Source organism: Nelumbo lutea, chromosome 2 (genome assembly GCF_056320005.1).
Source record: "Nelumbo lutea isolate HS-2025 chromosome 2, American lotus-T2T, whole genome shotgun sequence".
NCBI classification, from domain to species: Eukaryota; Viridiplantae; Streptophyta; class Magnoliopsida; order Proteales; family Nelumbonaceae; genus Nelumbo; species Nelumbo lutea.
Window position 1 is genome coordinate 19821766 of NC_142685.1, and position 16728 is coordinate 19838493.

The 16728-nt window shown below is 35.6% G+C and overlaps 1 protein-coding gene across 1 annotated transcript; it reads left to right on the forward strand.

Moving 5' to 3' along the window:
* The first annotated feature begins 2762 nt into the window (after positions 1-2762).
* Positions 2763-12899, forward strand: LOC148869014 (ATPase GET3B-like). Its single transcript, XM_088973406.1, has 12 exons — positions 2763-3373; positions 3947-4158; positions 4247-4309; positions 4399-4509; positions 5009-5083; positions 5197-5265; positions 5343-5408; positions 6564-6638; positions 6717-6815; positions 7566-7700; positions 10987-11142; positions 12718-12899. Exons 1-11 carry the CDS (start codon positions 3169-3171, stop codon positions 11122-11124), a joined length of 1248 nt encoding a protein of 415 aa, XP_088829532.1. The 5' UTR covers positions 2763-3168; the 3' UTR covers positions 11125-11142; positions 12718-12899.
* The last annotated feature ends 3829 nt before the right edge of the window (positions 12900-16728 follow it).

A 16728-nucleotide genomic window follows, 5' to 3' on the forward strand; every position in this document is an offset into this window, starting at 1 on the left:
CCTGACAAGGGCCCCGGGATGAGTGCACGAAGTGATTATAAGAGCCCCCTGCCCCCCGACAACAGAGGTATGCAAACTTTGCGCTATCTGGTATTACTTTGCTTTTGAAGAATTCTAACTTGAGCTTCGGAGCTTCTACACCGGGTTCCCCCCGGAGCTTCCCCATCTCCGTTTCAGGTTCCCTGCTACCCCGTTCGGAAGCAAGGCAGCGGATAGTTAAGACCAACCGGATCGCGCTCCATCAAATGTGTTCCACTTGATAGAGTTAAATAGGCTCTGACTGAGGTGCTGTTTATTATCGTGGCAGTTTATTTTGAAAAATGTTTTGTATTTTTTTATTTCAAAAAATGAGAAAATGGATGATAAACGTTTATCTAGTGTTGTTTGACAACTAAATGTCATTAAACGCCACATAACCTTAATGGTAAAAGGCTGGGTGTTGGAGAAAATATTAAAATGGTGTTTCATCCAACGGTTGCCTCTCATACAAACCAAGAAAATGTTTCTTTAATAATACCAAACAATGGTGTTTCCCCCAATGTTTTATCCGGTGATGACCTGACACTATTTTTTTTCAAATAAATGGCCATAAAACCAAACACAATCCGAGAATAATCTTAAGCTATAAAAACTCTAGGCTCTGGTCTATCGATCAACTTAGCCACACCTCAATTATTCTTCAACAACATCAGTCTTTGTAGAAAAAGAAAAAGAATGCATGCTACATGCTAGAAAAAAATTAAGTTATACAACTCTTTGGATGCTTCTCCCTACGGACAAAATGGAGGTTGATCTTTCATGGGCCCCATACTTTTGTAAGCCGGTGAAGGATTGATCAAAGGGTTGCATGGATTTGTTATTTATAGACGTGGCAATTGGGTTGGGTCAAGATACTTCAGTTTCATTTTGGGTTGGGTGAACAAATGATAGACTCTAATCCTAAATGTTCAGGTTAGGGTTGACCCATGGGTCGATTGTGTCATTCCTAAAAATGTATGGAAATTTAAAAAGATAAAAAAAAATACATGAAAATGGCAAACTTAAAGGAATTAACTTTAAAATTCCAAATATAAAATAAAATTATTGAACATTCAACAATTCAAAGAGTAAATGATAAAAAGTAAAATAAAGATTAAAGAATGGAAACTTCTAACAATATATAAATAATTGCAATTCGACTTGACAAATCAGGTTAGCGGATTGACCCATGATCCGATACAATCCAATCAGCCAATTTTTCTGAATTGGATCAGGTTGGGTCATTCTCAAATTTAGGTAACTAGATATGAGACCCTAACCCTGTTTTTTTTTTTTTCCCGGTTGTGTCAATCTTTTGCAAGGTCTAGCTATTTATTAAAATTCCTCAAGAAAAAAGAGTGGGATACACATAGAAGGGATTAGAATTCATTTCGTGTAACTTACCCACGTATAGTTGGGACAAGACTTAATAGAGCACATGAGCTATGTATGAGAGATGCGAGAGATGTGATGAATACAGTGGGGAGAGGAGGGAAAAATAATTCAAAATTTGAGAGTGACTTCATTGAGGGGAGACCATGGAAAGTTGGCTTTCAGCTTTCAGCTTCTCTCCATTCTCTATCAAACCAAATAGATTGGGCTAGGGTTGATTTTTCATAAAAATAATCCAACTAAGTCAACGCGACCCAGCTTTCTCTCGTGTTCCCTATCAAGCCAAATACAGCCGTTGGATGGGGCTAGGGTTGATTTTTCATTAATCCAACTAAGCCAACGCGGCCGGCGGCCCAGCCTGCATCTCTCTCCAAATGACAATTTATTTATTTATTTTTTTCGTTCAGAAATTTTGTATCCTAAAAGAAACACTTGGGCCTTTTTGGAAAATGCCACGTGGATTTAACAACAGGATTCTTATTTGGGATTTCCTTCTAACAAACTGTCCCAAGTCCGAACCAACACTCTTCCACCGTGATCCATGTCGGGACATCTTCCTATAAAATTGAGACCCACCATATATCATATATGATATGTGCGAACAGTATTATTTTTGATAGAATGTGTGGACACAGATCCGAAAGGCTTTATGGATAAATTGTCAAAACATCACTGAAGTTTTTAATTGTTACTTTCCTGAAGTTTGATAATTGCAGTCTTTTTTTTTTTTTTTTTTTTAATTTTTTTTATATAATTGCATGTGGTAGGGGTAAGTACTATTCGGTTAAAATTGAAAAATTGAAATCGAAATTTCGGTTTTATTTTTTTTTTTGGTTTTTGGTTAAATTAGTTTAATTAATTTTCAATTTTTAGATTTAGAAATTCAGTTAGCCAAATGAATCAAATTTTCTATTATAATATATAATATGTAAAAATATAATATATAATATATTTATATACTAATAAATAGTAAAATGAAATTTGATTTTATAAATATATATATATATATATTTTATAATATGTAATATATGTTATATGTCATAATATATATAATAGAGTATATATTATTCAAATTCGGTTTCAACTGAAATAAGCGAAACCAAACTGAAAAATTTGGTTTGGTTATTTTGATTTTTTTATAATTCGATTTTGGTTTTGACTTATTTTTCAGTTTATTTTTTTAAATTTTGATTTGTTCAGTTCAATTTTTAACTGAATAAATTGGATGTTCACCCCTAGCAAATATATCAAATTTTTTAGAATACCCATATAGTTACTTTTGACCATAGTGCTTATTTTTCCAATTTCTCTTCATATAAATCGTTAGTCCAAACCTGTTCAATCTCTTTTTTGAAACTGATTTATTTTTCAAATTTACCTTTTACACCAATTGCTGAAATGTTAAACTTGCAACTAAAATTTTTATTTTTTTTATTTTCAATAAAGTTTGTATTGTTTTTTTCTAGAAATGAACCTCAAGAGTAATTGCAGATGTCTTCAAAGAGGAGTCTAAAAGAGGAGTCTACTTGCAAATTGCAATCATCAAAGGGAGGTTTCAGCAGTGGTTAAAAACTTTAGAGAGATTTCGGTAATTTACCCTTTTTTTTTTGTGTGTTGGGAGGAGATCCAAACTGCCGCACTCCTCTGTTTTACAACGGCCCGGATGACCGATCTCGCGAACGAGAGAATAAAAAGGGTAAATCTTTGGCCAAGGAGCGAGAAATCGGTGTTCATCGAAACCCAGAAAAACAAAAGAAAATGGCACTTCAGTGTGTTCCCTCTGTTTCATCAGCTTCCCTTATTCATCGACTCCCTGCAACCCGTTCTTCCATGGCTATAGCGGGTTTTCTCTCTCGCCTATCCAAATACCAAACCCCATTCTCTCTTTTGAAACTAAGCAGAAGCTTTGGTTTCATCTCAGTTCCTGAAACGAGGAAGCCATACAATAATAATTTATTTCAAGGTATGCATTCCATTATAATTCATTCCTCAATTTATCATTTACAAGGTTTTTTTTTTTTTTTTTTTTTTTTTTTTCCCTTGTGGTATATCTTTTACTGGGATTTGTGGTGGATCATAATTGCAGCAGTGGCTGTTCTAGTAGTTCAACAAGTAATTATCTTTTCATTTTTCAATGGGTCTTCTTTATTTTTCGGATTAAGAAGTTGGGATACTTTAACACAGTAGTTTTTATACTGGGGCAATGGAAAAAGAGCAAAATACGAACACCGAAGTAGAAAAAAAAGAACCTCTCGGATACTTTGGGAGCAATTCATTCATTAATTTTCTACTATTTACAATGGAGACAGCTAGCAGATGAGGATATAATTGATTGAATATAAAATGAAGATTAAACGGAGAGATATTTCAAGTTTCTGCAGGGATTTTTAATTCCAGCCTTTTGTAAAAGGAAAAAAAAAAGTTTTGAGAGATAAGCTACGCTCTGCTTTGCCCATTAGTCTAAATTTTTGTCTAGGAACTGGTAATACGAAATAGAATGACATGATTATCAGTTTCTCTTCAAATATATTTGCAGTGAGGTCGGTTGCTGCGCCTGCCGAAGCTGCTGCTGGATTTGATGAAATGGCTGCTGGAACAAAGCGGAAGTATTATATGTTAGGTGGGAAAGGAGGTGTTGGGAAGACAAGTTGTGCTGCATCCCTCGCTGTAAAATTTGCAAACCATGGGCACCCCACCATCGTAGTTTCAACTGATCCAGCACACTCATTGAGTGACTCTTTTGCTCAGGTAGAAAGAATAATACCTATTTATTTAGTCATGGACGTATTGTGGCAAGATTTATATCATCGATTGCATTTTCATGCGTTGTCACTAGAACTTGACTGGAGGGATGCTAGTACCAGTTGAAGGACCAGATTCTCCACTCTTTGCACTTGAGGTGTGTTGCTGACCCTTCATTAATTTAGATTCTTTCCCTTAAATAGAGATTGCTTGGAGCATGCATTTATCTAGAAGCACGTGTAACAGATAAATCCTGAGAAAGCCAGGGAGGAATTTCGTAGTGCAAGTCAGAAAAATGGTGGCACTGGAGTCAAAGACTTTATGGATAGCATGGGACTTGGAATGCTTGTTGAACAGGTAAATTTCTGGATATAATTATTAGATGATTGAAAAAAAAAAAAAAGAAGAAGCATCAGCCTCCTGAGTGACCTTATATTCAAGTCTCAACTAGTAAGTGTCCTAGAGGATGTGGGTATTTTTCTAGGGTGATCAACCAAGTGAAATCAATATAACCCAGTTCCCAATTACTAGATGCTTTTTTTTTTTTTTATTTCCTTAAGATGTTCCAATATAACATTGGAAGATGGGACACGGGAATTGGATTTCATCCTGTACAGCGCTTTCAAACCTCTCATGGGGAAATGCTAACAATCCATTATCATACTTGTTTCTTCTAGACTGTAATCTATTGAAGTATGAATAGTAATTGCATGTAATGTCCTTTTTGAATATCCTCCCTGAGATATAGAGTTGTTCTTTAACTGTGGATGTTGATTTTATCTATTAATGTATTTTGATTAGCATTTTTCTTTATGATATCTTCTTTGTAATTTCTTTTCTATTAATTGATCAAAAGCTAGGGGAATTAAAACTGGGGGAGTTGCTGGATACACCTCCTCCTGGTCTGGATGAAGCTATTGCAATTTCAAAGGCATGTATACTTATTCATTATTCTTGTTTTTTTTTTTGTCTATTTTATTGGAAGTGTTTCTTTTTTTTTTTTTTTGTTAATTTGTTACTTTCTAATTATGAGCTCCTTGCCAGGTTATGCAATTTGTTGAAGCGCCAGAGTATAGTATGTTTACACGCATAGTTTTTGATACTGCACCCACAGTAAGAGAAAATTGACAGGCATTGGAAATTAAATCTTTTGATTCATTATCTATTCCACTCATGATTGTCCTTAACAGGGTCATACTCTTCGACTTCTTTCCCTGCCGGACTTCTTGGATGCATCCATAGGCAAGATATTGAAGGTATGAAACTCAAAATCAAATATGATTTCAAAACTTCATTAGCCCAAGGAAGTTGGCTTCCTAATTGGAAACCAGTGTCTGTACTTCTCCTTTTACTCAGTAATAAAATTCCATTGATCTGCTACTGATTAAAAAGAAAGACTGTGGCTGAGTTTGATTTAAACCTAAACGATAAAAAAGCAAGAAAGAACAAATTTAGCTGATAATTGATGTTCATATGTTTCTTCAATTGGCATGTTGGTAAGTGGGTTCCAAGCTCATTGAGGGTAAATTTTATTTGGCCTAAACTGATCCTTCTCAAAGAATTTGATGTAACATCAATAAATCTACTGTAAAGGTCATGGAATTGGAAGTAAGGAACCATTAGAAGAAATGTCCAAAATCCTTTTGTACTCACTTGTAATTGAATTATCATTCAGAATATCTTGGAATTTCCAAAGTGCATTGGTGACAGCAGGAACCATCTTAAGATGAGTTTACCACTTCAAGAACTCAAAGTTAGTTAATAGATAATTTCCTCTAGCTAACATAATGATGTAACTGCATGCTGATTCTCCACTAGTCTCACCAATTCCACCCTTTCCATCCCACCCATCTCTCAATTTAAGGGGAATCTCAGTGTTGCCTGAAAGGAGTCATCAACCATTACCTCATTCAAGTGTCCTAATGGCCACTAGGGGAATTTTCTTATTTTAAGTAACTTTGCTTTTGGAGAAGAACCAAAATATGCGACTTGACAATGCTTGAAACTTCTAAGTGTTTCATAGCTATAGCCGATTAGATGAACTTTACGATTAACAGTTTGAATTTAGTTTGGTGACAATGACATCCAGATGGATAGGTCTTTCAGTTTGAAGTTCTTAACAATGTAAATATTATTATTTTTTATTGGAAACGGTAATGTAAATATTAAATTCTCAAACATATTTCATGAGGTTTTATGACAAGGATGATTTATGGAAGCCACCTGCCACCCATTAAACAATTTCAACATATGTTTTTAAGGTTATCTTGAAATTTTAGGTGAAGCATTGACCTGGCATTTTACGTAATCTTGGATCATGTCTTATTCTTTTGATAAGTATTGTCATTCAAATTGTTGTTTTTTCATGTTTACTGACATCTTCCTTTTCCCCTTATAATTTGTGGTTTCAGCTAAAGCAGAAGTTAGCTTCAGCTACTTCAGCTATCAAATCTGTTTTTGGGCAAGAGCAGCCACGGCAGGATGCTGTAAGTCTGAGATTGTTGGAAACAGCTGTTGTGTTCTATTTGAAATTTTGCATACTAACAATCTGTTTGCTTAAGTAGGCTGACAAATTGGAACAATTAAAGGAGAGGATGGGGAAAGTTCGAGAGCTTTTCCGTGACACAGAGTCAACAGAATTTGTTATAGTAACCATACCAACGGTAATATCCTGAATCTGTATTTGTAGTAGCCTACATTTTCTTTGCTTCTCTTGTAGACTACAAAGGCGGGCATTGATGGAAATAAAGTGAAAGTATTCAGTGTAATCACAGTCCAAGTTAATAACTAGAAGAACAGTCTTTCTTTGTTTTTAGAATCATTGGGACTATTTATAAGTGCAAAAAAGTGATATACATTATCAAGGGTATTATTGTAATCTCCCTATGAGTTATCTTGTGAATAAAAGAAAGAGGGATAGGCATGTAGCCTATACACATAAATTTCCCCTTAACTCATCTTTTTCTTCTCCTTTGTTTATCACTTTCTCTATTCTCTCTCTTACAAGTTACACGCCAATCTAAGAAAATGACTTTCTTATTGGTTATTTGCCTGATCTTGTTATGTATTCATTTAGGGTGTATGCTCACAGTAATGATAGATATAATAACCATGTTTTTTGAAGACTTAGGGAATACATAGGGGTTTGCATTACTATCTTCAAAATATTGCTTCTTTCCCTTTTACCTTTTATTACTCTCAAGCATATGAAAAGGGACATGAGTTGCATTTCTCCCAGAAAAAGTTGCTTGATATAGTGATTATTGCAGAAAGAGCATGACTTTAGGAGATCCACAGCTTTAGCAGTCTTACCTTGAAAGTTAGAAACTTCAATTGAAATGTATAAGCTTCATAGGAGTTCACTGAAGGTTGCTTCAAAGTCATGTTCTCATATTTCAGTTTATTTTTTCAAGGTCATGGCCATAAGTGAGTCATCAAGGTTGTGTGCTTCTTTGAAGAAGGAACATGTTCCTGTGAGGAGGCTTATTGTTAATCAGGTTCTACCCCCATCAACATCAGATTGCAAGTTCTGTGCAATGAAAAGGAAGGTATAGATTATAAACTTTTTCTTTTTATTTTTTTCCCTGAAGAGAAATGATCTTGCAATCGGACTCAAGGAAACCAAGACAATATTCATTAACATCCTTTCTTTAGATGTTGATCAATTACAATCTGTATCTTGTGTAATTTTGACTCATGGGGCAATGCCTCTTTCGGTGAAACCAAATAGGTAGGATCTACAGATTTTAGTGATATCAACTAGTAGAAAATAGAAATAAGGAAAAAATAAGAGAAGAAAGTGAAAAAGGAAGCAGAAAGTTCCTGGAGAAGAAGAGAAAGAAGAAAGAAGATAGGAAAAGAAGAAAAGAATGATAAAAGTGTTCTGGCCTCCCCACTAAGGCGGTTATAACTAGAACCACTATAAACAACAAAGATAATGGGCAGCAGCCCAAGATCAGGAATGATGTCAATCATTCCCAACTTGCATAAATCATGCTCAACCTTGTTTCTACTTTCTAGTGATTCCCTTGGTGAAGACACCGGCTAACTACAACCCAGATGAAACATAAGGCACATAAACTTCTCTTGAGGTTATTTTTCCTTGATAGAGTGCCTGTCCACTCAATATGCTTCATCCTATTATGTTGGACAGGATTATGGGCTATATTAATAGTAGCCTGATTATCACAATATAACATCACAGGTTGCTTTGCTACAATGTCAAGTTCCTTTAGTAGAGATCAAAGTCACAATAACTATGAGATATCATGAGCCATGGACTTGTATTCAGCTTCTGCACTCTACTTGGCCACTACAATATGTTCTTAGCTTTTCCAAGGAATCATATTACCCTAACAAAGGTGCAAAATGCCGAAGTAGACCTTCTATCCATAGTTTTCAAGGTGCCAAGGCAAGGCTAGGCGGCAGGGGGGTGCTTTGTCGCCTAGTCGCCTAGACGCCTGCCTAGGCGATGGATTTTTTTTTAAGTAAAAATCACATATCCTAGGGTAGTTCCCTAGGTTTCATAACCAACTTTCTTTAATAACTATCCATAATTTTCATAAGAAAATTATAAACTTCATGTTTAAGTCTAGAAAATCAACAAATTTATGAGAAGAAAAAGAAGTAAGGAAAGAAAATTCAAAAAATATATGGACTGAACCCCTATTTTTGTTATAGGAAAAGAAGAAAAGAAATGTGTTGATTAGACAAAATTTTATTTCTTCCCTAACTTATTGGTTCAGATTTTGAAGTCATGGAGGATTCAATACAGCAGTTAGCAATGTTTGTGTTGATTAAACCCTAACGAATAAGAAAATAATAAAAAGAAATTAGTTTATTATTACAAAAAATGAATATTTTTCTTTAATAATGTCTATTTCATAATTACAATCTCAAAAAATTAACAATATAAAAGTATTTTATTACACAGTATGCAAAATTGCTTGGTGACTGGACGAGGCGAGCCTCCAAGGGCACCTTGTCGCCTAGGCGTCGCCTTGACAACTATGCTGCTATCATCCAAGAATCATGCCCAATCTGCATTTCTATAGGCCTCTAGTTTTATATTTCCATGATTTGCAAATAATATACCTCATCCTAGATGTTTCTTAGATAGTCAAGAATCCTATCAACGACCGCCCAATGTGACATCTAAGGAGCATGCATGTATTGGCTCACCACACTAATTGCATAGGAGATATCTGGATGAGTCATGCACATGTATAACAATTGACCCACCAATATTTGATACTTTTTTGTCAATAAATGCAAGGTTTTTATTAAAGTTAAAAGAAAAGGTATATACAACTTGTCTCTCTCCAAAAAACTTTTTGTTTTACAACTATGCCCAAAACAAGGTATCCCTCTCCACCCCTTGCTTGGCTAATCCATTTGCCATAGAGTTAGCACAATGTTATTCCTTCCATCCTTAGATCATCACATAGCAATCAACTTGACACTAGTTTTTGATCTCCCTCAACAACTAATTTTCTAATGTTATTCCTTCCATCACAACCAGCTCTACTCTAAGAGGGTCTCCTTCACCAACTGGTTGGGCTTGGACATGAATTTAGGCCCATGGACTCGGGCTCGGACCCAAAACACTAGGTTTGACCTTTTTTTTGGGGCTGGGCTCAAGCTTTCTCAAAAAAGCCCGGTGAGCCTGAGCCTGACTTGATAAAATTTTATATAATAAAAATAATATATTTTTTATTGTTCATCTTCTCTTTTTCTCAAGCCATAGTGAGATTTTTTGGTATTTTTGGGTTTTGAGGTAATTTAGTATAAACAAATCAGTTTTGTTGTTGAGTAAGAAAATCTTTTTTCTTTCTTAATTTCCTGGTTGGGCTTCGGGCTTTATATGAGGTCTGGGCTCAGTCTCAAGATCTAGACCTGATGGTCAGGTTGGGCTTGGGCCTGAATGTGTTTTGTTGATATAGAGGCAAAGGTCGCCCAAACTCAGCCTGACCCATGAACTGGTCTAATTGGCTCTATTGGTGTACTTTTTATAAAATGTACATATATAAAAATACTTTTATAAAAGTATTCTATTGGTTCTATTCGTACGTTTTTAAAAAAGTACTTTTACAAATTTCCTATTTTTACAACTTTTTGTTTTTCTATATATTTTTTTTAATTTTTATTATTAGAATTATGACATTATAGGTTCACACATTTGATCTAGATGATTGAACTGCTGACCCACGGATCAGATCTGCTGACCACAAGATGTTGCTGGCCACATTCACTCAGTTACACATCTGAAACATCTCTTGTACTTCATATTGCCAATGTTCCCAATGTGTGGCTGGGTGAATGTGGCCAGCGATGTGTTATGGTTGGTGGATCTGGGCTTCTCACCCACCACGATGGAAATACCATTTTCTATTAATGAAATTATACTTTATCTTTTTCAAAAAAAATATTAATACTTTTGTACTTTTATAAAAATACTTTGAGTACTTTTATACTTTACGTATGCTTTCATAAAAGTATTTTCATAAATTACTATTGGTAAAGTACTTTCATAAACTACTTTGGTAAAAGTATTTTCATAAATTCAGGGACGATTGTATCGGAGGGGAGGGGGCTTCTATTAGGGGGAATAGGAGGAGCTATATGGTTATCTCCTTGTGTTTATATATCATATAGAAAGTACAATCTTCTAATTTATTGTACATTCCTGATAATAAAACTTCAGCTATGAGCTATTGATAAAAAAACATTTAGAACACATGTGACATAGATCTTAAGTTTTCTCCTTACAAAAAAAAAAAAAAAAAAACTAATTCAAGAGTTGTGTTTTGATTTTGTTCTTTTTGATTATTTCAGGATCAGATGCGTGCCCTTGATATGATCCAAAATGATCAAGAACTTGCAGATTTGGCATTGATCCAGGCACCACTGGTTGATGTTGAAATCAGAGGTGTTCCAGCTCTTAAATTTATGGGGGATATGGTCTGGAAGTAAACTTAAGATTTGTACATGGTAAGGAAACCTGATTCTCTCCCACCAAATAGTATCCTTCCTTTAATCTTGCAATATGTTACTCTATCTTTTTGCTTGAATGTTTTGTTTCCTTTAAATACACTGCAAATGAGCGGAATGTCTAAAATGTAGAAACAAATTTGATTTGAAACCAGTGTTTTGAAAGGCGTGAGAGGTGTATGCTTAGAGGCACGCCTCCAAGTGAGGCGCCCCCAAAACACCCTGAGGTTTGGCATTGACACCTCTAAGGCGTACGCATCATGCGCTTTTTTTCATGAGCCAAAACACCCATGTGCCTCACGCACATCTCATATAAAAAGACAAAAGAAAAAGAAAAAAAAAGGAAAAAGGAAAGGGAAAGAAGAAGAAAGAAAGAAAAGAGAAGGGAAGGGAAAGCAAGACCCCCCCATTAAAGAAAAATGAGGTCCTTCTTTCTCTTTCTCCTCCTTCCTCATCTCCCTCATCTTAAGGTGGCTTATGCCTTTTATGTTCTGAACTACACCTCATGGTTCTAGGTAGTAAAACGCCTCGCGTTACGCCTCTGCATTTTAAAACATTGTTTGTAACATAGGCTGCATTTGTTTTCAATGCAAAAATAAATATGTACCATTCAAAAAATTCCCCCTGACTGCTTCATAAATACAAACTGGTTTAATTTTGCACTAATAAATTTTGTATTCCAACCAAACGGTTTTTGGTTGTGCTGAGTACAAACATAGATTCCAAGATTGAAATCCACCTTTTTTGCATTAACCAACTATGAATGCAAAGTTTGCATCCAAAAAAATGATACAAACTTTGTATCAATTGTCAATATGAACATACCTTGGAAGTTGTGATAGCTGTCATTGTCAGTACACAAATGTGGGACTGGATCTAGTAGGCACAACATAGTAAGCACATTCAATGAGCACTTAATAAACATTCTGGCAACTGTCAAAAATTGTTTTTGATCTTTTTCAAGGGCAGGCTGGGGTATTTTAAGGGACAGTGTCAAAAAAATTTCTTAGTGCTTATTGAACGTGCTTACAATGCTGTGCCTACCTGATCTGGACTGCACAAGTGTATGCTTATCAAACGCTTGCAAAACTGAACCAGAGTACATTTATGTACAGCATTTGCACTGTAAACAAACACAGCCATAGTGACTTCTTTTGGTGGACGGTGGAGGATCTATGAACTTTTTTTAACATAACAGGAAAAAACATTGTTTAAGGGAATTTTCTCTGATGTATTTGATGACCGTTTTGTTGGTTGGTGGACTTGGGGTGTTCACCAATATGTATGGTTTTGTTTTCTAAAACAAAAACAATCATGCCAGTAAAATCATGTTGTTTTTGCTGATGTAGCAGTTGCTTTTGTTTTGAAAAACAAAATCATTCATATTTGGAAACACCTCATAGGGGCTTTTGATCAATATGTATTGGATTTTTATTTTTTTAATTAAAGAACTGCTGTATCAGACATGACATACCGGATGTGAACCACTAGTTGTTGATGTGTTATTTTCTGATGCCTGCACGTTTGGAAATTTGTTACAAAGTGCTGACAGTATCTCATTTTCATGAGTTTCAGGATGAATACACAAAACTCATTTACAAATTGCTCCCACAGAAGTTGCTGTCTTGTTGTTTGTTTACAAAATCTCGATGCCTGGGAAGATGATTGTATTTTTCAGGTTACTTGCAAAACAGAATACAAAAGAACATCTGTAATCTTTCTCATTGATGAAAAAAAATTGGAAGATGTTCTGGCAATCATGTGTCTCTTCTTTGTTTCATATCTGCGTAGAAAAATACCCAGGTTGCTTTCTTAGGTGGTTGATGGTAAACGCCTCATAGGGGTGCAAGTCGGGTTGGGTTTATTTTGGATAAGAAAGTCAGGTCGGGTTAGGTCTGGTTTATGTCAACCCTAATCCAACTTAAGTTGTTGAACCGTAACCCTAGGCTTAACGCAACCTGATGACTCTGGTTTTAGCATTATTATATGCACAAGGACATGGTTATTGTACTTGAATATTATACTTATATTAGAAATTTAGAAAGTTTTTTTTTTTTTGCCAAGTATCAACAATGCAACGAGTATCAGAAAGGCAATTTTAAGATATGTATTGGGACATGCTTGGAAAAATGAAGAACTTGAGATATGCATGTAAACATTAGGGGAATTCAAATAAGTCTCAGAAATAAGTTAAACTAAATCTAAGTCTCAAATAACTGTAAATGAGGTATATATGCACAATAAATATAAGGTTTAATAGGTTTTTAGGAAGTATTAAGTATCAACTACAGAGATATGCTGCAGAAACCTTAGGAAATGGTAGAAGAATTAAATATGGGAAATTGTCTAAAACTCACCATCACTTCTTATGAATTCTCTTTAACTCACCATAACTTTTCAAAACATAGAAAACTCCCCATGTCAGTGAGACAACCCTAATTTGACTAATGGATGTTGCTAATTTACTATTTTACCCTTTCTTATGTTTGACCTATTTTACAATATCCCAAATGATAAAAGTTAAAAAAAAAAATCAAACAAAAATTAGCCATTGCACCCTAATAATATTGCAAGAAATTTTCAAAAAATATTTCAGAGAATTGGATAAATAGATTACAAAAATATTTTTGCATAAATTTGCAAAGCCTCATGGGGATTTGCATTCCATATTAGTTTAAAAAATTTACAATACATATTTACATATTTCAAAACATTAGAAATCTCTAGAACTTCTGATCATAATCTTCGTTCCTTCACAACTTCAAACGAGATATAGGAGCGAGTGAAGCAAAAAGGGTTAAACTATGTTGGGCATTAGCAGCTGCTGTGTTGATGGTTGCATGCCTGTCCAAAAACCTTCACAATCATCAACATAAGAAGTACACAATAGTTACGCTCATGGACTGTCAAAGCCTTCTGGAACCACCTCTCCAGTTTTTCGATCATTCAGTGATTTGGCGGTTGTCATCAAATGGGATTGGAAATGGAAATGAGTTATTCGCCATTTGCTTTGTCTCAAATGAAGAAGATGGAAGACTGGTAGAGTGGTATTAGGCTTCTCCACTTTTCCGCTTTCTTTATGTTCACTGGGTCCGATGGAATCAACTTAGCTTATGGGTTGTGGCTTGTTGATTTTGGATTCCATTTTCGTTTTATCGTGTGAAAATTCTGTTCATTTTAGTGAGAGAAGATATAGGAGCATAAATTGCAACCTCCAGCATATACCCTGGTAGATATATATATTCAGTACCTTTTTACACAGGGCTCAAGTCACAGGAGCAGATTCAGTTAAGAGCCAAATGGGAAATGAAGAATTAGAGAAGAAGAAGAAGGGATGAGATTTTGTGGTCCAAACCACAGCTGAATGAATCTACTTACGGCAAGAAGTCAATGTGTCTCATCTGGCTTCATCTGCAACCTCACCACCTCGGACGATCGAGGTGGAATCGAATCCTTAAAATCTATATTGGCAAATCTTAATGACTTCAAGGAGTAAGCAAGTAGATCCATTCCATGAGCCCACAACGTATTGTTTGCTTTTCCTTTGGGTACAAGCTCCTCAATTGCCACTTTGAACTCACCTCTCTTTCCCTGTTCCCCTTTCAGCAGTCCCTCTTCACTTCCCTGGCCAAGACAACATCTCTCTGAGAAGAGTCACCGCTGAGGTGCGGCCACAGACAGAGGTGTGAAGCCAAAGCGCCAAGATCCAGGTGTTATCGGGTAGAGCATAGAGGCTCACAAAAAAAGATGAAAAAAATGCACCTCTTTAATGTTATGGTCGTCGATGATTGGCCGGTGGTGGGTAACTTGAGAGGAGATAGTTGGTGGGTAACTTGAGAGGAGAAACAGGGAGACTTGGCACAGAGAGAGAGAGAGAATCTAATTCTAAAAGACCCTTTTCCCTAATTCGCCAATCAGGGGTAGTTTGGTCATGAAAACATTATTATTGCTGATGTGGACAAGTTCTATCAATGAATATTAACGGTAGTATAACGGAAGGTGAGTTTTAGAAAATAAAAGCTTATTAACGTGGGGAATTTTGGATGTTTTGAAAAGTTATGGTGACTTTAAGAGGATCGGTAAAAAGTTATGGTGAGTTTTAAACAAATTTCCTTAAAATATTAATAAAAAGAGTTGTACAATTTTTAGCAATGTTTTAATTAATAGACTAATTTAAATTTTAAATAAGGCAAGGTATGCATTGGTTAGTGATCAAGTATGGGTTTGTAACAGTTATCAGTTTGCAAACTAACTGTGGTTTTTGATGATTGGGTATGAGTTTGTCACAGTTTGCACAAGTGTTTGTTTATAATGGCGAGTGTGGGATTGTAATTAGTCAGTAAGATTAATAATGGCACTATGGACTTATAACAATCTGTACTAGTTGAGTATGAGTTGGTAAGGGTTTGTAGCAAGTCAACTATCGGCTTGTAATGGTAGAATATTGGTTTGTAATGAACGAATATGGTTTGTGATGTTACTTATAAAAAAAAAAGGTTTGTCATGTTTGATTAGTTGTTTGTAAGTTCGTATCGAGTATACGTTTGATAAGGTTGAATATGGGTTTTCAACAGTTGTAAAAATTACAAGGTGCCGACCGGCTGATTGCAGTGTTGACTTGGGATCGACATCTCACCTGCACCTGAATTGAGGGGTTATGGGTTTGGGGGATAGACTACCCCTCCCCGGTTGTGTAGCCCCAAGGAGAGAAAAAAAATAAGGAAAAGTACTCTGCAGCTCACTGCAGAATTTTAAATTACAGCCCCCCATAGGTCTATTAGTAGCCCCCCTCCCCATAAACCGCATCCTGCCCGTGGATTTGACATCAATCCACGGTCAGGATTCATCCCCTGTAAGGTGGGGCTAAAGAATTCTGAACTGAGCTGATCAGTTATTCTCCCAAAACAAATATGGGTTTTTAACGGTTTGTACTAATTGAGTATCAGAGAGTGATGGTTGAGCATGGGTTTACAACAGTTGAATAGGGCTTATGATATTGGTATTATGAAGAACCAATGCTTTGCGGCTGATGAATATTACTATTGCAAATCTTGCTTTAAAGGGATCATTGGCCGGGCCAGGCTTGGCATCTATTTAAAGGAGCACAGTCCAGGCTTAGGCCTGGCTCAGCCTGCACCCTGGGCCTACACAGTCCCAAGATAGTCTTTCAGGCATATAACCTTCTATATGTTTTATTAAATATATTATATTTTGGTCATGTAACAAATGTTATGCTTTATACAAGATAAAATATAACATGAAATAACACATGCATATATGTGTAATCATACATTGCATATTGCGGCCTAAGCAAGGCTTAAGTATTGGGCCCCTACCTGGCTCACAAATATCTGGGCCTATTGCATGCTTGGGCTGAGATGAAAACAAAACCTAGGCCAAGCCCAAAAATGTTCAGGTCAGGCTGGAAATCATCACCTCCAACATATTACATAAGTTCTTAGGCAGATAGTTGCATACAAATACAATATATAAACATACATACAAATATGAAGGATGCGAGGTTTGGGTGAGATCAGGTTGTCTATGGCCTCAATCCTTATCTAACCTTATGTTAAGTTCAGGTTC